The sequence below is a fragment of the Hoplias malabaricus genome, chromosome 17, assembly GCF_029633855.1.
Source record: "Hoplias malabaricus isolate fHopMal1 chromosome 17, fHopMal1.hap1, whole genome shotgun sequence".
Lineage (NCBI taxonomy): Eukaryota > Metazoa > Chordata > Actinopteri > Characiformes > Erythrinidae > Hoplias > Hoplias malabaricus.
In genome coordinates, this window is record NC_089816.1 from 3,928,982 (window position 1) to 3,956,106 (window position 27,125).

The following is a 27,125-nucleotide window of genomic DNA, read 5'->3' on the forward strand; positions in this document are numbered from 1 at the left end:
CCACAACCCTGAATTGAATAAGTGGTTACACACAATGAATGAGTGAATGAATTAATTATTTGCATCCTACTTTACAGAGTCCTCTTTTTAGGTAAAGAAATACTTGAATTTGTTAAGGAGACAATTTGTGCACTACCCTATAACACATTATGAGCTTCATGTTGCCAATGAAATGCGCAGTAAAAATAGGTTTCGTCTATTTTTTACTTATGAATCACCTATTATTAGTGTTGTCGTTTTATGGCTTGCCGTAGTGTGTAGGGAGTAGGGAACAATAAGCGCGCAGCGGTGTGGAACAGACCCGTGTCTGAGTAGGAACCTGGCGCCTCAGCCCTTGAATTTGGAGGGAGTTTCACACTGAAACTCAGCCGAGTAGCTGCAAAACCAGCTTGGTGGCTATGAGCTTTTTGTTGGTTTGTTTTAGTATATGATTTATATCAAGTGCTGTTTTAAAGCAAGAAAATCGAGTAAATGACGCTTAATTTGTTTTAAATAAAGCAACTGACTGTGCAGCTGGTAGGAGCTAAACTAAGATGTAAACAGCTAAAGTTAGCAACTACGCTAAGGGATATCCTTCCTAAAAAATAAGAGAATAGCGCTTTTATTAATTGAGTTCTGCTGCCAAAGGCGGTTAAATGTGCGTTTACAGTAAGTATATAGTTCAGAGAAGAGAATACAGACAGCGATAAGTGTTGTTTTGTTTGTTAATAACTATTTCATATCGTTAATAGCCTCCAACTCATAGGAGTGAAGTGTTCATTTTTGATTTAGGTTTTTTCTAGATCAAAGGTTTTTTTTAGTAACGTGAAAGTGTAGCGAAGAGGATAAACCAATGAATATTTGGTGAAATTGAGTTGCAGTTTGGGGCAGCTTTGTAAAGCTTTTGCTTGGAGTTGGAGTTGAACTTGGAGTGAGTTCTTAAGGAAAAGGATGGTCTCCTTTGGCAGTAGAGTTTGGTGTCGATTAGAGAAGACATGTTACCACCTGCCCGTGGTCCTGAACACGGTTCTGGTGTTTTCCATCACTGCGGAAGTCAGTTATCTTGTTGTAATGGAGGCTCCTCTAGAGCCCGCTATGAAGAAGACTGAGTGGTCCTCAACATGGAAGACCATGCATCTCTTGGCACAGTATTTTATGCTCGGAAACATTACGTGGAACGCCTGGTTGTTCTTCAAAACCAGCCCCAGTATCCGGGGTGTGTTCCTCAGTGGAGAAATAGTGGGACAGGGATGGAGGTAATTCATTCACGATGATTGTTTTCTCCTGTTTCCATTCTAATCTGAACTGTTGTTTGTGTCTCATTGTTTTCGGCTGTTTTATGTTCAGCAACTTCTTTTTACAGACTTTAAAGTTTATGGAATCTAATTCAGGTTCGTTGTGTAAATATTAAACATGCTTTTTATGATACAGGTGCATCTCAATAAATTAGAATATCATCAGAAAACGTTAATTGATTTCAATAATTCAATTCAAAAAGTGAAATGAAAAACGTGTGGTAGAAAAAGGTGCACAAGCAACAGAGATAACCGCAAAAGGACATTCAAAAATGTGTGGGAGATCCACAAGGAGTGAACTGCTGCTGGAGCCAGTGCTTCAAGAGCCACCACACACAGGACATCCAGGACATGGGCCACAACTGTCGCACTCCTTGTGTCAAGCCACTCATGTCCCATAGACAGTGGCAGAAGCATCTCAACTGGGCCAAAGAGGAAAAGAACTGGACTGTTGCTCAGTGTTCGAAGTCTTGTTTTCAGATGACAGTAAATTTAACATTTCCTTTGGAAATCAAGGTCCCAGAGTCTGGAGGAAGAGTGGAGAGGGACAGTCCAAGCTGCTTGAGTCTAGTGTGAAGTTCCCACAATCAGTGATGGTTTGTGGAGCCATGTCATCTGCTGGTGTTGGTCCACTGTGTTACATCAAGTCCAAAGTCAGTGCAGACGTCTACCAGGAAATACATTAAAGCACTTTATGCTTCCCACTGCTGACAAGCTTTATGGAGATGCAGATTTCATTTTCCAGCAGGACTTGGAGCCTGTCCACACTGCCAAATACCTGGTTTAATGACCACAGTATCACTGTGTTTGATTGGCCAGCAACTCGCCTGACCTAAACCCCACAGAGAATCTATGGGGTATTGTCAGGAGGAAGATGAGAGGCACCAGTCACAATAATGCAGACGAGCTGAAGGCTGCTATCAAAGCGACCTGGGCTTCCATAACACCTCAGTAGTGCCACAGGCTGATCGCCTCCATGCCACGCCGCATTGGTGCAGTGATTCATGCAAAAGGAGCCCCGACCAAGTTCTGAGTGCATATACTTTTCAGTAAATTTGTCTTGTGTAATATTCTATTTTTCTGTGATAATGACTTCTGGGTTTTATTGGCTGTAAGCCACAATCATCAAAATTAAAAGAAATAAACTCTTGAAATTGATCACTTTGTTTGTTTGTAATGAATCTATACGAGTTTCACTTTTTGAATTACTTTTAATAATAATCTGATTCATTGAGATGCACGTGTACAACTGTTTAGTGTGGAATAATAGTGAAATATCAGGTTAATGAGAATTTGTTTTCCAAGAAAATCTAACTAACACCCCCCCCCCTCCCTCCCCCCCTCTCTTAAATTTGACAGGTACTGTTACACATGTGAGACCCACACTCCTCCACGCTGCTCTCATTGTTATGACTGTAACGTGTGTGTGCTGCGAAGAGACCACCACTGTGTGTTCTTTGGGCAGTGTGTGGGTTTCCGTAATTACAGAAACTTTCTGAGCTGCCTGCTCTTCATGTGGGCGGGACTGCTGTACGCCGTGGTGATGAACGCAGAGGTCTTCATCGTCATCCTCAAGGAGGGGGTCACCTTCCACAGTGTCATGCTCCTTTTGGTTCCATGGATTATGCTCGTGACTGGTGAGTGTGTGTGTTCTGTGCAAAAGGTCTACGTTTCTTGTTCATAACAATAAGATGAACTCATTTATCACCGGAGGGAAGTCAGAAAATAATATACAACATGTACTTTGTGGAAAGCTTGTAAAACGTCTAAAGAAATAATAAAATGAAATGCCCTGGAGCAGCTGCACATTAGCCTCAGGCCTCTGTCCCAGAAATGCCAACGATGGACTACAGGGACAAACTGTTCCCTAGCATTGTGCTAATTAGTGAAGGGCAACACCTTTCAGATTAGTCGAAGTGATATCTGTGAGTGCAGTTCAGTAAATTACAAACACGGTTAAATGAAATGGGGTGGCACAGTGGAGTTCATTCATTCCCTACTTGGGTCACTGTCTTGAACCACCATTCATTTGAAATGTGTTGTGATGATATCCAGTGTATTCCTTGTAAATCATCTTAAATGCATCACAGTAATAATAAACACCCTTATATTGCCTATCCCTGACCAGTAGCACATAGCATACACTGAAGAGTTTGGAGTTGATTACTGTAGCAGTAGAGCTTTACTGCTTTGACTGAAACGCACAACCTCTTATTGGTTTATTTTTCTTGTTTCCTCTAATCCTTCCATTTGATAACAGGTCAGGTGACGGCGCAGGCCTTTGCTTTCGCTTTCATCGCCGATGTCTGTGTGATCGGCTGCCTGCTGGTGTCTGCTTTCCTGTTCTTCCACGTGTTGCTGATGCTGAGAGGGCAGACCACGAGGGAGTGGTACTCTTCCAGGCGTCCCTACAACCTCGGCAGAGTCGCCAACGTTCGAGAGTGTCTAGGAGAACTGTGGTTCATTTGCTGGATCTGTCCCCTCATCCCCTCACCGCTGCCAGGAGACGGCATAAACTTTAAGGTCACTGGCCCTCTGGAGCCAGTACGGTAATAGCTGCATGAATCCAATTGTTTTTCTGTTGTAACATGAAGCCAGAGCTACTGTAATCTGATTTATCTGAGTGAACCTTGATGCATTGATGCAGTTTCCTTGGAACATTTACCAGCTCTGTGTTCCTCTGGGAACCTACAAGAAATTGCCATTTATTTCACACCATATATTTTGTGATTATTTTACACAAAGAAGGGTCGGAGTTAGTTGTTAATCAGGAATGACTCTAATGGGAATGTGTTAATATAATATACTGTATGTGTTGCTGTTATTCCATTTACTGTGTTATCTCGGTGCACTGAACCTATGCCTTTGCTACACCAGAGTGATATTATTGTAATTGAGTGTTGTTGTTTTTTCTTTTTTGGACACGTTATTTTTCATTATTTACTATGCATTTTTGTATTTTAAGCAATCGTTTATGTGACAAATAACATTGAACTTGCAGGTGCACCTCAATAAATTAGAATATCATCAAAAAGTTAATTTTAGAAAATCAATTCAAAAAGTGAAACTCAGATATAGATTCATTACAAACAGCGTGAACCATTTCAAGCGTTTTTTTCTTTTAATGTTGATGATTATGGCCTTACAGCCAATGAAAACCCAAAAGTCATTATCCCAGATCCCACTGTCCCAGTCTGTGTGGGTTTCCTCCTGGTGACTGTCTGTGAGGAGTGTGGTGTGTTCTCCCTGTGTCTGTGTGGGTTTCCTCCTGGTGACTACTCTGTGAGGAGTGTGGTGTGTTCTCCCTGTGTCTGTGTGGGTTTCCTCCGGGTGACTGTCTGTGAGGAGTGTGGTGTGTTCTCCCTGTGTCTGTGTAGGTTTCCTCCGGGTGACTGTGTGTGAGGAGTGTGGTGTGTTCTCCCTGTGTCTGCGTGGGTTTCCTCCCACAGTCCAAAAACACACGTTGGTAGGTGGATTGGCGACTCAAAAGTGTCCGTAGGTGTCAGTGTGAGTGAATGTGTGTGTGTCTGTGTTGCCCTGTGAAGGACTGGCACTCCCTCCAGGGTGTATTCCCGCCTTGCGCCCAATGATTCCAGGTAGGCTCTGGACCCACCGCAACCTTGAATTGGATAAGCGGTTACAGATAATGAATGAATGAACTTTTGGGTTTTCATTGGCTGTAAGCCATAGTCATCAACATTAAAAGAAATAGATCTCTGCTTGTGATAACTCTATAGGTGTTTCACTTTTTGAATTGAATTACTGAAATAAATACATTTTTGATGATAGTTATTTAATGAGATGCACCTGTATATGCCAAGGTATGCCACAGTTATTTTTGGGTTAATAATAAAAAGCTTAACTCTATGTTCTGTGGTTTTTAATAATGTATGTAAACAGTGTCAGTAACCCACCCCCCTGCAATCCCTTCCCCTGATCACTACAGGAGCCACTAAAGCTGCACACTGCTTTAATTATGACATTCTTCATCCCTGTCTTTGACCTTAATATCAGTCAGAACTTTGCATGTAGCATTTCCCCCTATAACTCTGTGTGTGTATAAAAACGGTCATAATTCAAGCTGGGATTCTGTCACAGTGCTATTTGCATATAACCATGTGATCTATGATCAATGCTTTGAGAACCAGCTAAAATTAAATACACGACATCAAAGAATTGCAGGCACCTGCTGATCATGTGTTGTTTGTTAAATGAAGAATATTAATAATGAATGTGTTCCTGCAGTAACAACGTCTACTGTTCTGGGATGAGAGGTTTTTGTTTGTTTTGTTGCCGTGACCATGTTTGCAGACAGCATTGATTACAAGCGGGCGTTTGATTATTTACGTCATAATGCAATTACTAAGTATTCTTCTTTGATGTTATGGTTTAGGAATGCTCTATTTTTAAATAAGAATGATGCAACAAATATTTACCCATTAACTTCAAAGCTAGGCCTACTACAGTTCTGTGCATCTAATATGATTCCCATTCATTCATTATCCAGCTTTAAGGATGCTGCAGGATAAATGGGGGTTCAGTTTTTAGTGTTAGTAATTCATCAGGAGGGCGCACTAGTGTCTATCAGTGTGGGGAAACACCCTCAGTGACGAAAAGAGAACAGCGTGGAGAGAGGGAGAGCAGGCGGAGGGGTATGTGATGAGCATACCCATGGACTGAGCGGGAGAAAACGTGAAAATATTTTCGCTGTTATATATTTGCGCAGGCTTCGTCTCTTGTTTCGTATCCGGGGTAAAAGCGGCACGATGCTGGTTCTGCGCTGGAGGCGGTGCGGTGCTGAGGAGGCGCGTGGCTGATAAGGCGCGGACGCGTCGTGTTTCTCGGCTGCAATAACCGAGAGAGGGGGGCCTGTTTTCTCGCTGTTTTCTCGGGATGTTCTGAGCGGGCTACGGAGGGCGGTTTCGGAGCCATGGAAGCCGTGTGGACGGCGAGGCGGCGGCGGCGGATTCTCCGGGGTCTCTGTGTCTGTGGGGGGTTCATCGCCCTCAGCGCCTTCCTGCATGTAACAGGTGCGTTTGTGTGAAATGTAAGGTCTTTTTTTATAGTGAGAACATGTTATTTTGCCCCACATAGCTTCCCCGCTGAACGTCAACAAGCTTCCAGAAGCCTGTCAGGAAAGTAGAGCATGGAGCTCCTTGAATTCTTAATGTTTCTTTCGTGTTTTTTTTTATTGTAAAGCTTGGCTTGGGTAGCGAGCTAACACACAACAGCTGCACATAAGGTCACCGTTAAAAATGCCAAGCGTCAACTAGAGGGGCATAAAACCCTCTTAGTATTAAACTGTGGAGCAATGGAATTTATCCAACATCCAGTATCTGTCCTCGTTAATCTCCTCTTAGCTGAATGACAAAACATCTTCCAACATCTAGTGTAAAGCTGCCTTCACAGATGAGAATGGCTGCTATAGGAAACCAATTCTAACCATCATCGTTTTCAGAAGAAATGACATAAGCATGGTCACTCATCAGAAGGAGCGTCCACAAAGTTTTTTTTGGCCATTGATAAAGGTGATAAAGGTTCCACTTCAGTGCCAGGGCTTTCCCAGTAGACAAGGAACGTCCCTGGACCTTCAAAATAGGTCTAAAAGTAGTCTGTCCGTCAAGGACATATTTTAAACGTCAACGGACGTCCAAAATCCATCTTAAAAATGGTGACCAATTGATAAAGTCAATGGACGTCCAAAATACGTCTAATAGTCGTCTTTTCAATGTCTGTGTTTTGGACGTATTTTCAACTTTCATTTTCAATCTTAAGAGAACGTTGATTAGACGGCAGTCATTACGTTATTTCAACGTTGAATCAACGGCTAAATGTTTACTGGGTCGACACTTGGAGCAAAGAAATGCTGTCCTTTGTCTGTGTCAAGTCCTGTTAAGTCCACAGGCTGTAATTATCTATGAAGCAGATGACATTTCAGAGTGTGGCCTCTCCACACCTCTCCAGCTTTGATACCTGAACATCACACCTGTGTCCTGCTCCTTTGTATCACCACTCATTACTCCGTCTCTGAATACAGCTTCTTTGTAGACATCGGAGGGAGTGTTACAAATTAATCTAAAAATACACTGTAAAAGTCCTGTTATTTACGTGTATGAATTACACTGACTGAAAGCTATACTGAATGCAGGAGCTTAACAGTAAAGAGTGATCATATTGCAGTGATATTCCAGAGCAGTGGTCACCCTATACTTGCCATGCATTTCGGAATATAGCTTGGCTGAAGCCTCTGAAAAGCTTGACCTTATAAAGAGCTTTTCCTTCCTGCAGTAATTAGGTTTAACGTGAAGAGTAGGAATGAGTGATGAGCCACTTTTAGACACAGCAAGCTGAAAAAAACTGTCCCCTGTGAATCTGTTTGAAATTGGTTTGTGGAAACTGTTTCATTTTGAAGTATATATTTTTAGGAACTGTCTGGATCATTACTGTGTTTTTCAAACCTGGATGAATACACTAGTGATTCACAAGAGTATCACTAAGCAGTTTGTCCACATTTTCTGCAGCAATGGCTTCTCCACTTCGGAGAAAACTTTAGAGTCCTGTTGTGTTCCATTAAGGTACATTACATTCTCTTCTCCAGAATGAGAGGTGAATATTTGTAAGATTTAATTATAGAACTGTGTAAAATAAAGGAACATAATAAAAGTCCTGGTGGCAGGTAGTGTCACAGTCACACAGCTCCAGAGATCTGGAGGTTGTGGGTTCGAGTCCCGCTCCGGGTGACTGTCTGTGAGGAGTGTGGTGTGTTCTCTCTGTGTCTGCGTGGGTTTTCTCCGGGTGACTGTCTGTGAGGACTGTGGTGTGTTCTCCCTGTGTTTGCGTGGGTTTCCTCCGGGTGACTGTCTGTGAGGAGTGTGGTGTGTTCTCCCTGTGTCTGCGTGGGTTTCCTCCGGGTGACTGTCTGTGAGGAGTGTGGTGTGTTCTCCCTGTGTCTGCGTGGGTTTCCTCCGGGTGACTGTCTGTGAGGAGTGTGGTGTGTTCTCTCTGTGTCTGCGTGGGTTTCCTCCGGGTGACTGTCTGTGAGGATTGTGGTGTGTTCTCCCTGTGTCTGCGTGGGTTTCCTCCGGGTGACTGTCTGTGAGGAGTGTGGTGTGTTCTCCCTGTGTCTGCGTGGGTTTCCTCCGGGTGACTGTCTGTGAGGAGTGTGGTGTGTTCTCTCTGTGTCTGCGTGGGTTTCCTCCGAGTGACTGTCTGTGAGGAGTGTGGTGTGTTCTCTCTGTGTCTGCATGGGTTTCCTCCAGGTGCTCCAGTTTCCACCCATGGTACAAAAACACACATTTGTAGGTGGAATGGTGACTTAAAAGTGTCCATAGGTGTGAGTTTGTGAGTGTGTATCACCCTGTGAAGAACTGGTGAACCCTCCAATTTGTTATCCCGTCTTGTCGCTAATGATACTCAGTAGGCTCTGGACCCACCGTGACTCTGAACTAAATAAGTGGTTACAGACAATGAATGAATAAAAGTCCTGTAGATAATGGGGCATATGAAATCAACACAATTTTTAAATCTATAATTATTATAGAATTGGGTACAATTATGCTACAAGTTACAAATATGTACTCTTAAGTGTCACCACAGTGACAGGTTTTCAGACTGTGTTCTGTGTCCACAAAGATTGCCCCTTAAGTAATACCTTGACTTACAAGTTGAATTAGTTCTATGACTGAGCTCGTAACTCAATTTGCTCGTATATTAAATTTCCTTTTTAAAATGAACTGAAATGCTATTAATCCGTTCCAGCCCAAATAACATAATGTACAAAACATAATAATACATAATAAAAGAGTTAGTAGTAGGGGAGTTTTTATTTTCATGCTTTATCGTTTAACTTAACGTACTCGCTACACGCTTAATGCTACAATGCTACAAAAACAGCAATACGACAGAAATCTTGCACGGCAAAATAACCAAGTGAACTGAACGCTCTCTGGGCCACCTAGTGGCAGGTGGCGTAAGCTCGCTCGCTCGTAACTCTGATCTCGGCTCGCATCATAATGCAAAAAATCGACCGAGTGATGGCTCGTATCTCTGAAAATTCGTAAGTTGATTCACCCGTAGGTCAAGGTTTGACTGTTTACGAACCTTTAAATATAAAGTGTATCAAAAGAGGCAGTGTATCATGAGGCATTTGGCTCGGTGTCTTATAAGACTGTCCATCAACGTACAAACTTTTAACAGTTTAATTAAAACAAAAGTCGTACAATAAATTGCTTGTTCCGTAGTGCCGATGCCTGTAAGTCTCGTCCTGTAACTACCACATTACACCAGTAATAACACCTAGACCACCCCATCAGGAACATCTGGACTGCGGCTTGACAGACCATTTTGTGAGATTGGATGTGAAAAGGAATGTCAGCTGGCACACATCGTAATGAGCAGGCTCTCAAGGCCTCTATTGGGACAATTTTTAGAACTGATTCGTTTACATATGCAAATGAGGGCCATATTAGTCACTGGTTTCGCAGATTTAGATCCTGATCCATGCCCTCCATTAATTACTGCTTTTGCATTAGATTTCCATGGAAACGCACAGGGGATTACTCCACTTTTTCCCCCCATTTCCAAATCGATTTCAATTTCCTGATGAAGAGAGGATCGTGTTTGCTTGTCTAAACATTTTTATCCACAGTAACTTCTCAGTTTGTTCCATTCTTGTTATTCACAGGCTTTAACTTCTATTTCCCATGTGATGGAATTGAACTTCGTCATTTTTAAGGCAATAGTTGTGCAAGAAAATAATGAGAAAACAATGAGACAAAAAAAAGGAACTCAGTATTACAGTATCATCATTAATTTTCCTGACCCATTGACGAGCAACATTTGAGCAGTAATGTTTACCTCTTTCTATTATCCACAGTTTTACATTTGTCTTTGACATTGACTGTAATTTCTACATAAAAAATGTATAAAAATGCTCTCTCTCTAAATCTGAGAAACTGTGTGAGTAGAGATTAAAACCTGTGGAGTATGAAGATAAATAAATTACTATATGCCTTTTTAATGTCATTATGGACTGGGTTCTTTTCTTCAGATCATCTCAAACACGACCAGGACCTTGTTTGGTCCAAACGGAGACTAACCCAGCAGAGTGTAGAGGAAAATCAGACGTCTAGCACACCCAGAGCTGGTGAGTTTGGTCCTCTCTCTCTCTCTCTCTCTCTGTCTTCCTTTTTCTTTCTCTTTCTCTCTGCTACATTATACCTCTCCTCACGTCTCACTTGTTCTCTGGTTGTCTCTCCATAATTTTCTCTCTCATCATTTATAGACAGCTGCCTTCCTCACAGTCAAACCCCCTTTGAGGCTTGTGTTGCTAAGCAACCGAATCCTTAATTTTGGAACAGAGGATTGCCTGTTTTACGCATTCAAAGTGTCGTACTTAAGAAAAACACGTCACACTGCCTTTTTCCCACAAATGGTCCACTAACGGCTCACCTACAGAAGTGTCTCACTTTCAGATCTCTCTGTCTCATTTTTCTCTCTCTCTCTCTGTCTCATTTCTCTCTCTCTCTCTGTCTCATTTCTCTCTCTCTCTCTCTCTCTCTCTCTCTCTCTGTCTCATTTCTCTCTCTCTCTCTCTCTCTCTCTCTGTCTCATTTCTCTCTCCCTCTCTCTCTCTCTCTCTGTCTCATTTCTCTCTCTCTCTCTCTCTCTCTCTCTGTGTCATTTCTCTCTCTCTCTCTCTCTGTCTCATTTCTCTCTCTCGCTCTCTCTCTCTGTCTCTCTCTCTCTGTCTTTCTTTCTCTCTCTCTCTCTCTCTCTCTCTCTCTCTCTGTCTCATTTCTCTCTATTGCTCTCTCTCTCTGTCTCATTTATCTCTATTGCTCTCTCTCTCTGTCTCTCTCTGTCTCATTTCTCTCTCTTGCTCTCTCTCTCTCTGTCTCATTTCTCTCTCTCTCTCTCTCTCTCTGTTCTATCTCATCATCTGTTCTGTCTCAGTTCCCTCTTAGTTATCTATCTCTCTTAGTTCAGTGCCAATAGATAGCAAGTGTTTTGCAGCTGTCTTGAAGAGACTTTGTGTGAGTGCTCAGTTGTGTGTCTACTCCCTCTCTTTAATATCTGGGATAATGTTTACTTCTGTGTTTTAGAAGAAGAAGAAGAAAAAGTTACTTTATTAATCTCCTTGGGAAAACTGATCACCTGCATTTAAGGACATTTTCACCCTTGTCCCGAATACTTCAGTCCACATGAAGAATCTCCTGTGCAGTGTTTTAACGGGACTCAATACTGTGATATGCAATATTACTGCCTCAAATGATTAATTTATCCTGATTTTAGCGATACATTCCTAACTGTCACCCGGAACTGGCCTGAACTCTTCCTTCTGAGGCTGCTCCATGACTTGGTGCTGGTGGAGGAAGTCAGGCTTTGATAGCAGGATGAAAGATAGCTAGACGAGATCGCTAATTTACGACTTTCTGGCACAGACTTTGTATATTGCCTTGGCTAAATTGGCCGGCTCACCCTTTTTCATTTAGTTGAAAGCCGAAATGCTCCCAAACCTGCAAAATTGTGTGTAGGGGGAAGCACTGCATTTCACCATGCACCTGCAAAAATCAAGCTCTTTTTGTATGAGAAGATTTTGAGCCCTGCCGGCCAGCATGAGAAGTGTGTTTGTCTCCATGCTCTCAGTACTCTCACACTCAATCCACAAATCTGAGCTTATTACAGTCACCTCGCTCCTGTCCCATGTAAGCATGGATTTATTAGGGAACAGATGTAGCCCAATGGTTAAAGGAGCGGTTTTGGGACCGGAAGGATCTCTGGTCTAATACCTGACAGGAAAATTGGGGGTGGTGCCCTGGCCCTGCCCGTCACTCCTGGTGTGTTTTCACTGTTTTACTTTTTTTTTTTTGGTCTTATATATATGTGTGTGACTGTTGTCATCAAATATAAACATTTTCTTAAATATATTAATAATAATAGTGTAGTGATTAGACAAAATCTGTGAATTGAAATCTTCACATAAAGTCTAGTGTATGTTGATATTGTAGAATGAAGGAATACATCCAAAAACTAGAAACAACAAACATATTATATATAAATAGGATATTTTTTCCTCTTAGCAACACAAACACAGTCAGTTGGTGTATGTTCTACAGTTTAAAAAGCACATTAATCTACAAACTTTTTTGTTACACATTCCAGATTGGAAGTGTTTTCTTGGAGATCAGTGTTTGTTGATTACATCTGTGGAACTTTGGAGTGCAGTGTGTAGCATTGCTCTAACATAAGCAGGCCTGGCTCTTTGGGCTCTGAGGACTGTTTCAAATCAGCTAAAGCTGGAGATTTCAATTGGCACTTAGTTACCAGAGACAAAAGCCTCTTAAAAGCATGGAGTTAAATGGGGTATGGTCAGGGGACAAGTGCTGCATCCACATACCAAGTGTTGATGCTCATGTTCTGTCTAGATTACACAGATTTCACAGTTTACAGTGTTTTCGGTGTGTGTGTGTGTTTGTACATGCGTATGCCCTCCATTTCTCTCACCATAATTTTAATGAAAGCTTGTGGCTCCCTCTCATCAGTGTCTCCAGGGCCAATAGGAAACCCCAGCTCACAGAGAGTGGGGTCTCCATGGCAACTACATAGTAACGCCGTAAAAACTTGTTAAAACCTTTAGCTTGGACATGTTCTTTCCGCTCTGTCAGGAATGCACTTCCTCGAGGGTTGATGTTGTGGCTCGCCCAGAAAAGAAGGTTACACTGGTGGCATTAAAGCGATAGTCGAGTATTTTTCAAACAAGTCTCTATTGGCTGCATCTGCAGCACATGGCAAATTACCACCAAAATTTCTCTTCAGTTCTTAAACACTGTCCCACTGACTTTACACAGTCAGATTTCTAAACACTGGTGCTAACTTTAACAAGGATTTTTAGTCTCTACGTCACTGATAGAGCCAACAGGGACCCTGCTTTCTAGAGCAGAGGTTTCTTGAGGACAGAGCATTTTATATAAACCCACCTGGAGTCCTTTGCAGCTTTAATTCTTTAACCCTTTTTATTTTATAGAGGTTTTTCAGGGTTTTATAAAACCTATTTTAATATTTCCGACACCTTACAAAATGGAGTGTAACATTGGTTCTTGTGTGTCTGCACACGCTGCTGTGGTGGAGGCTAATGGATGCATTTGAGAAGCATTTGAGAAGGTTTTCAGTTGCTTCTGTGTCAATAGTCTGAACTCATTCACTCCTTCCCTCTGCTAATGGATGGTGATCTCTTTCCGCACACAGCAATCAATGAGTTTCCTGAGGACATCTTCACTAAGGAGCAGAGGAGGCATGGGGCTGTGCTGTTGCACGTTTTCTGTGTGAGTAAGGAGAAATATGTGTGCGTCATTTCCACTTCAGTGTATTACACTAAAAAGCTAAAGGTTTGTCAGGTCATTGCTTTAACAGCTTCTAATTTTGTCAGGATTTACTGACAGCCATGAGAGCATTAGTGAGGTTTAACGGTGTCTGATAACTTTTGGACGTATGTATGGTACAGGGTATGTACGTATCACTGCACACACACATCCAGATATGTGCTGTTTCTGTTCACTCTCTGCTTGTGTTCTGTTTTCTATCCCCAGGCAGTTTACATGTTCTATGCCCTGGCCATTGTTTGCGATGTGTACTTTGTGCCGTCTCTGGAAAAGATCTGTGAGGTAAGAGCTCTCATTGCCGTGTTCATAGTGTCCTTCATTTTTGGAAGTTGCAAGGTTGTGTTTACATCCTGAGCTCTTTAAAAAACATGTATTTCTTTTGCAGAACCTACATCTGAGTGAGGATGTTGCGGGGGCGACCTTTATGGCGGCAGGAAGCTCTGCTCCAGAGCTTTTTACCTCTTTGATTGGTAGGTAAAGCAGTTACACTGGATTTTGAACGACTGATCATTGAGGATGAATCTGATGATTGTGAGGGTGTAGGAAGAGATTTTTAAAAATTCAGTCAAAACTTGTAAGGATGTAAATTAATAAATCAGCTGTTGTCATTATATCTCGAATAGTATAATGTTGATCTAGTGTTTAAGACTCTCTCAGATCCCCTAATACACAGTTCACTGGGCCAGAGCATATATTTCTGTGTGTGTGTGTGTGTGTGTGTTTAATGTTTATACATAAAGACACATCAGATCCGAAAAATTCCAAATGCCATGTGCCAAATGTGTCAAGTGCACCTCTGACATTTGAAACTATTTCAGACATTAAAGAGTACTCTCTGCGTTACGGTAAATCTTCCAGTCTGATTTTGATGTAAAATTGTTTTAGGTGTATTCATCACTAAGGGGGACGTGGGTGTCGGGACCATTGTGGGCTCTGCGGTCTTTAACATCCTGGTTATCATTGGCGTGTGTGGCATCTTTTCTGGACAGGTACAGTACATTCTTCACAGTGGTTTTCACCGTTGTGGGAAAGATCAAACAGATGTCTTTAAGCTTTTCCGGTCTCTGTCTCTATTTCATTTTCGCCACAGACCATCTCTCTCACTTGGTGGCCTCTGTTCCGTGACTCTGTTTTCTACATCTTCTCTGTCTTGGCCTTGATTCTGGTGAGACTTGTTGGAATTACAATGCTAAGATGTTAAAGCTGTCTGTTACGCTCATTGTATTCTAAATGCGATTTATATACCACTGTTCTTGACTTGCAGATCATTTACGATGAGAAAGTTCTCTGGTATGTTCTAGCTGTTATAATAGTATTTGGTTTGGATTCCAAAGGACATTTTTTATGATCTCAGACTTTGCTTTGTTGTCACAGGTGGGAGACTATAATCCTCATATCAATGTATGGCATTTACATCCTTATCATGAAGTACGTAGTGATCTCTCTTTGTATTACATTTTTTTTTCAAAATACTCTAACAACAGACTTGAAGCCCATGATCTTGATTCGCTGTGTTTCAGGTTTAACAGTCAGATCTGGGGCTGGGTGGAGCAGCGGTGTGGGATCCCAGGCCAGCCGTGTTTAGTGAGCAGTTTACGCAGAGATATATCAGTTGGAGAAGCTACCGCTCACTGTGACACTTCCTTGATTCTGCTGAAGAAAGGTATGCTTGAGTAGGGTATTCTGTTGTCTTTTTGATTGGTAGAGAGTGCAAGACGTAGTCAAAAGTCTAAGGGTGAACCCCATTTCTTCATTTTATCTTTTTTTTTTTTTTTTCAAATGTTGCCTTGTCCCTTGGAACTGAATTCCCATTCCCCTACGAAATGGGGCAACACTTCAAGAGCCTGATAAACCAGCAGAACACACACAAAAAATAGCGCTTCTCCGCCAGTCTGCAGTGCTATCAGATTAGTGCTGCTGGACTTAAACGTAGTATAACGATTGGACGTTTCACTTCAGTGTTTAACCCACTCCTAACCATCTCTCTGTGTGATATTAAGCTGAATTCAGCTTTTTGTTCAAATCTTCCCTTAAACCTTAAGTGCACTGCAATGTAAATGCTTAACCGTTTTAAGGCGGAACTGGTTATTTACTGGCTACCTACTAAGACTTTGACATACTACAAGTGATGGAGAAAATACTGACATCTGTGGGTTTATTAGGTTGCTCGCATCTTGCCAGTGGTTCACAAGGCCTTCATAACTTTTCGTTTGAAGTGTGCCAATGAAAATTCTCATTTTCAAGGAGTATATAGCCCTAACCATGGATCCTACATCTCTTTTCCAACAAGAATATAGACAACTTAAGTGGTGATAAAAAGGGATTCACCCCATGTTAGCTTTAATTTTTTAATTGTCTTTAGTATCATAAACTAATGAGTATTTGCATATTTCCGTTTGTGACCTGTGATGTCTGTAAGCTGCAAACGATGAGGGCTGTGTCAATTTTTCTTGTGAATGTTCGTGAGGTGAGTGTCTGGGAGAATCAGTAATCTTCATCACGTGCACCCACCCGAAATGTTCAAACCAGGGTGCTGAGCATAACGTGCACATTAGATTGCTCCCTATTTAAATAATGTGAATCAGCCTCTTACCACATGGACATAATTACGTCCAAATATCTGTCCACTCTCACTGATGATCACTGAATCCTAAGATGTTCAGTTGAAATGGAAGGATGCTATCATTTTTTAGATTGCATTCTTCAACTAATCTCCTGTATCTTTTGATAAATAAGTTGGAAAAAAAAAATATATATATATATATATTACTTGCCATTAATTGGAATTTAATGCCCGTTTTTATCTGGAAATAAATAAATAAAACAGATAAAAGTGTGGTCTGTTACTTTTAAACAAGACTAATTTGTAAAGCCCTTAATAGCATCTCTCTCTCTCTCTCTCTCTCTCTCTCTCTCTCTCTCTCTCTCTCTCAGGTCAGTGTGCAGCTGATGGGGACTCACCCGTGGTGATGGTGGATGAGCTGATGAGCCTGCACCCTCACTCATTCTCCTTCTCAGAGGCAAGCCTCCGTGTCATGATCACGCCTCACTTCTCCCCTCGTACTCGCCTCAGCATGGCTGGACGCATGCTAATCACTGAGGTAACGCCCCCTCGCCTGCCTCGCTGCCCCCAGGCACGATGGAGTTCTGGATCTGTGTTTATTGGACAACAATGCTCTTTAACTTTAAAACTAGTCAGTATACCTATTTCTCTTTATGAGATTGCTGCAGAAATCGGAAGCAAATTATTCAACATTTTTCAGATTTTTTTGTTTTTTGTTTTGAGTGATTTTATCAAGTGTAAACATCCTATTTCACAATCAGAATTTATTCCAGTTAATAATGCACTGTAAGATATATTAATGATTTGCTTGACAAAAGCAAAATAATCTGATAGTGACATAAGACACGCACTTTCTAGATATAATCACTTTAAAGAAGTAAAATTGTATAGAAATAGATTGAGCAAACATGAGTATTTGTTACACATAATCTCATAAATATTGCGGCATGGTTGCGCAGCAGGTACTGTCGCAGTCACACAGCCCTAGGAACCTGTGTTCTCCCCGTGTCCGCGTGGGTTTCCTCCGGGTGACTGTCTGTGAGGAGTGTGGTGTGTTCTCCCTGTGTCTGCGTGGGTTTACTCCGGGTGACTGTCTGTGAGGAGTGTGGTGTGTTCTCCCTGTGTCTGCGTGGGTTTACTCCGGGTGACTTTCTGTGAGGTGTGTGGTGTGTTCTCCCTGTGTCTGAGTGGGTTTACACCAGGTGACTGTCTGTGAGGAGTGTGGTGTGTTCTCCCTGTGTCTGCGTGGGTTTCCTCCGGGTGACTGTCTGTGAGGAGTGTGGTGTGTTCTTTCTGTGTCTGCGTGGGTTTCCTCCGGGTGACTGTCTGTGAGGAGTGTGGTGTGTTCTCCCTGTGTCTGCGTGGGTTTCCTCCGGGTGACTGTCTGTGAGGAGTGTGGTGTGTTTTCCCTGTGTCTGCGTGGGTTTCCTCCGGGTGCTCCATTTTCCTCCCGCGGTCCAAAAACACACGTTGGTAGGTGGAATGGTGATTTAAAAGTGTCCATAGGTGTGAGTGTGTGTGTTGCCCTGTGAAGGACTGGCGCCCCCTCCAGGGTGTATTCCCACTTTGCACCCAGTGATTCCGGGTGGGCTCCGGACCCACCACAACCCTGAACTGGATAAGTGGTTACAGACAATGAATGAATTAATCTCATAAATATTAGATATACTGAATAGTTATAAGGTTATTTCTCTTAAAAAGAGATCATTTGTTTTGTTTTTGCAATGAGACTGACATTATTAACTGTTTGCAGCAGGTCTGATAGTAGCCAAGTCTTTTCTCCTCTGCTGAAAAACTACATGTGGTAGGAGGGTGGCTATACCACTTTTAGTTCACATTTATCTTCATCTACATGTTCAGATATGACAGGTTTCTTATAGCTGTGATTAGCTTTGTTATACAATGAGTTGCATGTTTACAGTTGAATATCAAAAAAGGGTCCGGTCACTTATCTTAATAGTAAATTCAGCTACAGCAATATGCAACCATTACTTATGGATGGAATTAACAGACACACAGCTTGTTTAGAAAAGCACTGCGAGTGGAATGGGGCACTAAAGTTACCATTCCAATATTCACATGCCCAGAGTGTGGGATAGAAGGATGAAATAAACCCCTTGCACTAACTGGTGGAGCAGCAGAACTGCATTTTCTGGAGTGATGGTTCTCCATCCACTATCTGAATGGCCAGATGTTTGTGGTAAATGATGAAATGGTGAGTGCAGGAATAAAAGTATCAAAGAAGTGGCAACTCGCTGTATAATGACATTCCACCTTTGTCTTGGTGAATGGAAACATCTTACTTCATTTATTTAATCTGAAAGGGCCCATATTATTATTATTGTTTTGGAAATACCATGTAACATATGGTTTTATGTGGCAAATTCAGTCATGGCTGACTCCTACAAGAATATACAGTTGCTTTAAATTCAACAGGCTTCTTTTGTTTTCATGTAAGACTGTGCTGTATATGCAAATGCTTTGTTAATGCCTCAAGCTACTTTTGTGCCTAAGGTCTGTTTAATTGGCAAAGATAAACTTTGATCTGAATATGAAGCAATATGTGAATCTATTGATTTTGATCATTTTTCAAGACAGTGAAAATGATGTTGTATGTTGTGTTATGATATGGGCCCTTTTGTGTCAGTGTTTTATTTATCGTATCTCCATGCACTTCCATGATTTGCTTGTTTTCTTGACTCGGGGCACTCCTGCATGTCATTATTAAAAGAGCTCTCTGCGCACTGCTATATCTTTGGACATATCACCCAGCATTTCCAGTTGGTCGTTTTCTCTTTGCATGTGAGTGGACATTCATATATCTCCCTTTTATTCTCTTTCCGTCTCTCTCATGTCCCATAGAGGCAGAGGCTGATAAGAAACCGGAGCTCAGGGGATAGTGGCAGTGGGGCCGGGGACACTCCCGCTCAGGGGCCAGAGGGCGTCCCCTGGGGTCTGGAGAACGGAGATGCCTTGGAGAGTGAAACGCAGCCACTGGAAGACCCTAGGACGCGGGGTGAGGGGGCAGCACTGGAGAGAGGAGTAGAATCAGAAGATTCACAGCACAAAGAGGAGGAAGATGAGGATGAAGGAGAAGAAGGACAACACTTCAGTCCTCTCATTTTGCCAGGTTTGAGTTTTATTAGTGCCACAGGGAGTGGGCAACACTTTATCATCCATTAATAAGTAGTATATCACAGTTTGCACCCACTACTGTTCTGGGAAGGTGATACACTAGAAATATGTTGGTAAGGATTTATTGGCATTAGCCACATAAACATTTGAGGGGTCAGGTGATTATTTCCCCAAAGGTCTTGGGTGGATTACTTTCTATGTCTCATCACCCAGTGCTTGGGCTTTTATATACTTCTTTGTGCAGCAGCTTGAGAGTCAGACAGTCATTTCATGATATTCCACCGATATTATACACTCTGTACACACCCTATCAAAAATCTATTTCCACAATGGTTCAGTTCACTAGTCCTAATGTCTGTAGTGTAATGTAGTGTGATTGATCGACAGGCGGGGAGTAACGTAGCCTATTTGTCTGTTATTTCGGGCCATAGCCACCTTTTTTCTATTTTTGACCTGATTAGAAAAAGTTGTCCTCGTGCTTAATTGCGCATGATGACACCAATCCTCAGGGCGAGCTGACATTTCCAGATGAGGGGGATGTGCATTGTTTTTGTTCGGTCAGATCGTCTGAGATAAATGGGATTTGATTTAAAAGCCCCTCCAGCAGCAGCCTGCACCTGAGTGGGCTCTAACTGTATTCACACAGAGACCTGACTACTGAAAGTTGTCAGGACTTTTCTAAAGCAACATGAATAATGTCAGACAGGACAAAGTTGGAAGAGGGTGATGTGCTCCAGACATTTGCAGCCAATGGCCATTTCTACTGAAATGGTCAGTAATCTGAGAACAGTATTGAGACCCGTCACTAATGTAGAATGATTTGTTTAGAGAGAGATTAAATGTAGAGAACAGGGTTCTACTGCTCTACAGCCTTGTTTGTCTTTTGAGCTCAAATGTCCTATTTATAATTTTCTATGGCACATACACAAACTGGTGTTGAGAACAAAAGTCAGAATAATTCAGAGAATAAAGTCTGAAAATGACTTTTATCATCATTGCACGGCTCTAAACCGTAAAGGTCTTTGAATTGAAAATAACAAAGAATACACAGATGAGTGTAAGGTGCCCCTTTAGAAACTATATATATATATAATTTCACTGCTGCAGCTTTGTCATTCAGTCTGCTTCCTTCTGGCAGTAATGGTAATGATATTACGATATACACACCTCAGAATCAAATCCCCTCCATTTCAATGTGAAGACCAGACCAACCATGAAATTATGAAACCAATATCTTCCACATCTTCCATGTGTCTCTTATTAGGAATTAGAATTCTGCTCATAGGCAGCTGATAAACTCAATTTCATGCTTTGAGAGCATGAAAGGGCAGAGACTGAAAGTAATTCCTCCCCACCCCGTTTTGTGTTACTCTCTCTTACCAGTAGATGGCGCCCTGGTCTCATCCAAGTGCCCACTGAGTGAATGTATTTCTTTGTCTGCAGGAGGATGCTGCGAGAGGGTGAGGTGGCTGTTTTCGTGGCCTTTGAGCTGTCTGCTCTACTACACTGTGCCCAACTGTGTGCTGCCTCGCTGGGAGCGCTGGTTCATGGTCACATTCGCGGTGTCCACACTCTGGATCGCAGTGTTCTCCTACCTCATGGTGTGGATGGTACGAAACCATCTCCTGTTGATGTTTTTTTTTATCCAATGGCAATGGCAAATACGCATAACCATAATCTTTTCTTTGGAAACTCAGTATTTTACATTAATTAATGTTCAGTTTGGCTGTTCCTCAGTCCTGCTTCTCTCACAATGCCACTGTAAGTTTACAAAAATATTTAAAAACTGCTTGACATAAATGGCAGTGATCTCTTTCAAAATTTTTGATTTATTTGGTTATGGATTTATCTTTAATTTAGGTTCACTCCATAATATTTATCCCTTCACTGAACTGTAGTAGGGAGAACAGAGTCTCTGTCATTTCTACTCTGGGCTCAGCACTACAGAAACTGCACTGTGTAACTCCCCATTGATTTGAGTACAGTGCTGTAAACATTAATTACAGTAGGGGAGCCCCAGGAGAAAAATAAAAACGAAACAAAAAAGTACCTTACCTAGTGTTCCTTACAATAGAAATGTGCTGACGTTAATGTGTTTAGGTTCCGACTGCTGCACACTTTTTATTTCCTGAATTAAGGACAAATGCTGAACTCTTGTTCTGTTCTAGGTCACCATTATCAGTTACACACTGAACATCCCTGATGTTATCATGGGCATCACATTCTTAGCAGCAGGCACCAGTGTGCCAGACTGTATGGCCAGTCTCCTAGTGGCCCGCCAAGGTGCACAAACACACACTTACCACATTACTAGACCTAGAGCAGTTTCATTGTGTGTGACAGTTTATTTGCACAGTGACTGATCTTGGGTGTGTGTGTGTGTGTGTGTGTGTGTTTTCAGGTATGGGAGATATGGCTGTGTCTAACTCAATAGGGAGTAACATTTTTGACATTCTCTTGGGCCTTGGATTCCCCTGGGCTCTGCGCACGCTGCTGGTGGATTATGGGTCAACAGTTAGTTTCTACCACCTTTATTACTTTTTGTGACTGTGTTCTCATTTGAATACTTGGATTAAAACAGGATGCCTTGCAGATACTCACATTATCTTCTTAAAGATGCACTCATGATAAATCTGTTAATAAAAATGTTCTTTGTGGCATTCCATAGAAGAACCTCTTTAATTTCCCTGTGGTCATTTTATTATTGTTTTTTTTTTTTAAGAAAAATCTTTTTTACACATTGTCAGCACAAAACTGAATGCTGTAATATTTATTCTGCGACATATTCCCACCACTTTTCAAGTGTACTGTGAAAATATCTGACATTTTGTAAACCAATTTAATATTGATTACTATGACTATTTAATCCAGGTGAATTTCGCTCCTGAAACAGCTGTGTGCTGTATTTTGGAGCGATATTGATTTGCATTTGTTTTCGTCTGAGTAAAAGTCTCTACAAGCCATCCCTGCTTTATTTGTTTTGTTAAAAATTGCATTAATAATATGCCTGTTTTGGTCACAAATAAAAACCTAGATATTAAATGCATTATATATTTTATTATATTGAATAAATTTTTGATATAAGGATATTTCTTTTATTGTTCAAAGCCAATAGGCCCAACAAACACGGCTATAAAACCTGTCAAGGACTTTTTCCTTTCAGTCCAAGCGCTGATTTCTTTTCAGGAAGCGCATGTGCTGGGTGACTCGATTTCTTAAAGGGACCACAAATTTGGCACTGAATTAAATACAACACGTTTTGCACACGTCCCCAACTCTTTTCAAAGCAGAGTTTAAGGCCTTCTTATGATCTTATTCTAAACCTAAACTTAATGCTGCTTCTATCAAAATAAATTGTAACTAGAAAAGCATGTAAACACTGTACTATGAGATTTGTTGTATGACAAATGTTTATTTGTATTTTCTGATCATTTTTCTGTATTTCTCAGGTCTTCATTAACAGCAGGGGACTGGTTTACTCTGTCATTTTACTTCTTGCTTCAGTTTTTCTCACTGTGAGTATTGACTACTGACCTTATTTATTATTATTATTATTATTAACACTGTTTTATGATGATGGTGATGGGGAAACAGGAATAGCCATTTCTACAGCACAAGTATGGTCATTATTACAATTTTATTAATAAAAAGTAACCCTTTGGGCTGACTCTGTTTTGTTCTTTGTGGTAATGTAACAGTAGTGGTCAAACTGAAATAAATAAGTTTAATTGGGTTCTGTTTAGTCCAGGGCGGCACGGTGGTGCAGCAGGTTAGTGTCGCAGTCACACAGCTCCAGGGACCTGGAGGTTGTGGGTTCGATTCCCGCTCCAGGTGACTGTCTGTGAGGAGTGTGGTGTGTTCTCCCTGTGTCCGCGTGGGTTCCCTCGGGGTGCTCCGGTTTCCTCCCACAGTCCAAAAACACACGTTGGTAGGTGGATTGGCGACTCAAAAGTGTCCGTAGGTGTGAGTGTGTGAGTGAATGTGTGAGTGTGTGTTGCCCTGTGAAGGACTGGCGCCCCCTCCAGGGTGTATTCCCGCCTTGCGCCCAATGATAGGCTCTGGACCCACCGCAACCCTGAACTGGATAAGGGTTACAGATAATGAATGAATGAATGTTTAATCCTACAACACCTACCATGTCACCACAGCACAGAATGTTTGAGACTGTATACTTTTTAAGTTTCTTAATCATTTCATGTCATATATTTCTGTGCTTTGGCGTTCTGAGGTGGAAAACCATCCAAGCATCTCACTCCACTAGCATTTTAAAAGGCGCTTATAAATAAAATTTTCTTCTTCTTCATCTTCTTTTCTGTTTCATTTTCTTATTATTTCACCACTACCATGAAGTCTCACACGTTTCTGTGAAATGAAACAATTTACAGCAACTACATGTACATTGCTTGTCTGTATCCTTGTGCTGCAGGTTTTAAGTGTACATCTGAACCACTGGAGACTGGACAGGAGGTTAGGCCTGGGGCTCATGGTCCTGTACGCTGTCTTTCTTCTGTGCTCCATCTGCTTCGAGAAGCTTTAGACCAACACATGGCTAACTAACACTGCTTCCTACTGAATACAACCCAGGATCAGTTCTTTGTTAAACACCTAATACACTCGATTGCTGCAGTCATACCTCATCTGGAGATTTGAGTGAGTTTAAGTGAGTTGAACACTTAAAAGTCATAGTCTCTCCGGATTGTTCTGTGATTGGATTAACAACACTCTCACGTCAGTTTGAGAGTGAAAGTGTACGACAACACATTATAAGCGTGGGGGAGGAATGATATGCTTAAGAATATGCTTTTAAAATGCTAATAAACAGCAAATTGGCTGTTGATGAATGGAAATAACCGTTTCTACCCCTTGGACCGTTAAGTATGAGAATACAAGCCACACGACATGATGTTTACAGCACACAGAACACCTCCTTTAACCTCCTGTATTTTTTCTGTTCTGATCTAAAATAGATTTATCCGTATTTATAAGTACGATGGTTCAGTTCTAAGCCTGGCCTTGGTGTTTCAGAGTTTCAGAATTAACACGCATGTTTACATCCTTTTTGTGACAGGTGTCCAAAAAACACCATGCGTCAGATGCCGGGCAGCAGAGATGTTACAGACGTTCGAGACATATACCATTCATTATTATTTAAACTGGTGTTCTTAGAGGAACCAAGTTAATACTCTAGGGCTTACTTATTCTTCTGAGTTTAAATTCTATTACAAGGGAAAAACTTTGATATGCGAACAAAAAAACTCACCATCTGAGCCCTTACAGTGACAATATATGTGATATTTTTTTTAAACGCTTCTTAAACCTGGGATGACATTAGTTGGGATTTTATGTCTTCTATTAAAAATAATCACTTATCACTTTAGTGTTACTTCTGTTTATGTTTTTTTTATTTAAACTTATTCTCATGGCAGATATGTTTTTTTCTTCTTTCTTTTGAAAGGGCTCAAGACTTTACAGTTGTGGACTTTTTTGTTTGCTGTTTTATAATTTGACACTTTAGTTCACTGTGAAGGAAGTAGGGACAGGTTTAAGATTTGACCTCCGGCTGAATATTAATCATGTGAAAAACTTCTTATTACACTTAAGCCATTTCAGGAAAAGGGGGAACATTATGAAATGTTGTTTACACTGTAGCTTCTATTACCTGACTAAGACACAATGTTTTAAAAGCATAATTTCATGCACATCATTAATTATTTCACAATTTCTACGGATTCTATGATACATCGTTTTGTTTAATAAGCTGGAATATCCGAAAAATGTTCAAGAATTCTAAGAAGAGTCTAAAAGATAAATGAGGAAAAGCTCGTGATTCTAGAGAAGGAATCAAATTGTTGCTGTCCAAATAAAAAACGACAGTGAACACGACCTGTGTAAAACGTTCGTGATGAATGAACCAATAGAAATGCTCCAAAATTAGCTGGAATTTAATCTTTTTACACTGACTTCTATTGAAAATTAAGGTTTTTCTTTCTCCTGTAAAGTTACCATTTTGTAAATGCATGATTTTTATTGGACAGCAATGAAATAAATTATGTAGAACATCAAGAACAAATATATGGAATATTCAGGCCAGCCCTACAATACTGCAACACACTAACTTCCTGTTAAAAAAACAAAAAACAAACAAAAAAAACATTTCCTTCAATGCCTATTGTACATATCATTTCTCACATAACTGTATTTTTGGAAGGTGTGTTTATTTGAAGTTTTGAAGACTGAAAGATATCCCTTTGTAGCAGATCTGCATTCAGCATTCGACACTTTTTATTTATTAATTAAATGCTTCCCATTTTCCATTTTAAAAAGGTGTTTAAAAGCTTTTACATTCTAGTAGTTTTCTATAAATTGCTGTATGACATAATAGGTGTGTTTGCTATACGTTCTAGATATGAACCTTAGCTTTTGAACACTTTACACAGATTTCATTTTTAATCCAGGAACTGAATTGATGGCTCCTTAAATTTGAAAAATCAGAAAAATATATTTGATGCACCAATGACTTGCCAATGGCCTGCCATAAACAATATAATTTATTCTGTGTTGTTTTTCCCCCTGTGTGTTCTGGAACTACGTATTGTTTTGTGGTAGTTGTACTTCACAGTTGAAACACGGAGTGCATTAAAAAAAGCTTTTGTAATATAAGCAAATTTACCAACAGTTTGTTTTTTAATTATTATTGTTATGGAAAATTCTATAATGGTCACTTAATTAACAGTAATTAAGTTTTATTTATTTTTAAATGAATTTGAAAGCCAGTATAGATTTAGTACATTTAAATAACACTTTTATGACAGACACCACTTTGCTTGAAGTCTTCATTCTTGGAAAAAAATAATTATGATATTCATCACTCTTCCTAAAATTAATTCAGAGATTAATCTGATGTCACTGTCTGATCTGCTGTAAACTGGCTTCATTCTGTGAGGAGTTCACTGCATTCTGTGTCAAGCAAAATCTACTTTTTTGTTGTTGTTGTTGTTTTACTTTTTTTTTTCTTAGGGGCATGACAGACCTCTGTTCAATTCCATCTGTATTCTTAAAGAAAACAACTGTTTGTATGTTGTTGAGAGTGCAATTAAACAAGTATGGTGCAATATAACACACTTTCTTTTTTGAAGGCATTTCCTTGTATATTGACAGCACTGTTAAAGAAAAGACTTCTGGGTTATTTTGCATTGTGTAAATATTATAACACTACTCAAGGTGGCACAGTGGTGCAGCAGGAGTGTGGTGTGTTCTCCCTGTGTCTGAGTGGGTTTCCTCCGGGTGACTGTCTGTGAGGAGTGTGGTGTGTTCTCCCTGTGTCTGCGTGGGTTTCCTCCAGGTGACTGTCTGTGAGGAGTGTGGTGTGTTCTCCCTGTGTCTGCGTGGGTTTCCTCCGGGTGACTGTCTGTGAGGAGTGTGGTGTGTTCTCCCTGTGTCTGAGTGGGTTTCCTCCGGGTGACTGTCTGTGAGGAGTGTGGTGTGTTCTCTCTGTGTCTGTGTGGGTTTCCTCCGGGTGACTGTCTGTGAGGAGTGTGGTGTGTTCTCTCTGTGTCTGCATGGGTATCCTCTGGGTGATTGTCTGTGAGGAGTGTGGTGTGTTCTCTCTGTTTCTGTGTGGGTTTCCTCCAGGGTGACTGTCTGTGAGGAGTGTGGTGTGTTCTCCCTGTGTCTGCGTGGGTTTCCTCCGGGTGACTGTCTGTGAGGAGTGTGGTGTGTTCTCCCTGTGTCTGCGTGGGTTTCCTCCGGGTGACTGTCTGTGAGGAGAGTGGT

At 41.1% G+C, this 27,125-nt stretch overlaps 2 protein-coding genes across 3 annotated transcripts; both read left to right on the plus strand.

Annotated features, from left to right (window-relative positions):
* The first annotated feature begins 361 nt into the window (after window positions 1–361).
* zdhhc24 (zinc finger DHHC-type containing 24) lies at window positions 362–3,990 on the plus strand. Of its 2 annotated transcripts, XM_066648458.1 has the most exons (4): window positions 362–648; window positions 861–1,235; window positions 2,634–2,911; window positions 3,535–3,990. In XM_066648458.1, exons 2-4 carry the CDS (start codon window positions 931–933, stop codon window positions 3,825–3,827), a joined length of 876 nt encoding a protein of 291 aa, XP_066504555.1. In that variant the 5' UTR covers window positions 362–648; window positions 861–930; the 3' UTR covers window positions 3,828–3,990. The 2 variants fall into 2 exon arrangements, with proteins under 2 accessions (XP_066504555.1, XP_066504554.1); XM_066648457.1 differs by having other exon boundaries at window positions 362–1,235.
* A 1,809-nt stretch (window positions 3,991–5,799) lies between these two features.
* Window positions 5,800–26,465, plus strand: slc24a6a (solute carrier family 24 member 6a). Its single transcript, XM_066649713.1, has 17 exons — window positions 5,800–6,304; window positions 10,324–10,419; window positions 13,521–13,597; window positions 13,862–13,936; window positions 14,040–14,124; window positions 14,540–14,643; window positions 14,745–14,819; window positions 14,919–14,944; window positions 15,029–15,082; window positions 15,175–15,317; window positions 16,589–16,755; window positions 19,080–19,347; window positions 20,796–20,962; window positions 21,521–21,635; window positions 21,754–21,866; window positions 22,802–22,867; window positions 23,779–26,465. Exons 1-17 carry the CDS (start codon window positions 6,205–6,207, stop codon window positions 23,887–23,889), a joined length of 1,842 nt encoding a protein of 613 aa, XP_066505810.1. The 5' UTR covers window positions 5,800–6,204; the 3' UTR covers window positions 23,890–26,465.
* The last annotated feature ends 660 nt before the right edge of the window (window positions 26,466–27,125 follow it).

Excerpts from the sequence above, each read along its gene's own strand:
- slc24a6a (XM_066649713.1), top strand. The coding sequence starts at position 6,205 with ATGGAAGCCGTGTGGACGGCGAGGCGGCGGCGGCGGATTCTCCGGGGT. Across the intron at positions 14,125-14,539 it reads GCTTTTTACCTCTTTGATTG|GTGTATTCATCACTAAGGGG; the intron begins GTAGGTAAAGCA and ends AAATTGTTTTAG. Across the intron at positions 19,348-20,795 it reads CAGTCCTCTCATTTTGCCAG|GAGGATGCTGCGAGAGGGTG; the intron begins GTTTGAGTTTTA and ends CTTTGTCTGCAG.
- zdhhc24 (XM_066648457.1), top strand. The coding sequence starts at position 931 with ATGGTCTCCTTTGGCAGTAGAGTTTGGTGTCGATTAGAGAAGACATGT. Across the intron at positions 1,236-2,633 it reads ATAGTGGGACAGGGATGGAG|GTACTGTTACACATGTGAGA; the intron begins GTAATTCATTCA and ends TAAATTTGACAG. Across the intron at positions 2,912-3,534 it reads ATGGATTATGCTCGTGACTG|GTCAGGTGACGGCGCAGGCC; the intron begins GTGAGTGTGTGT and ends ATTTGATAACAG.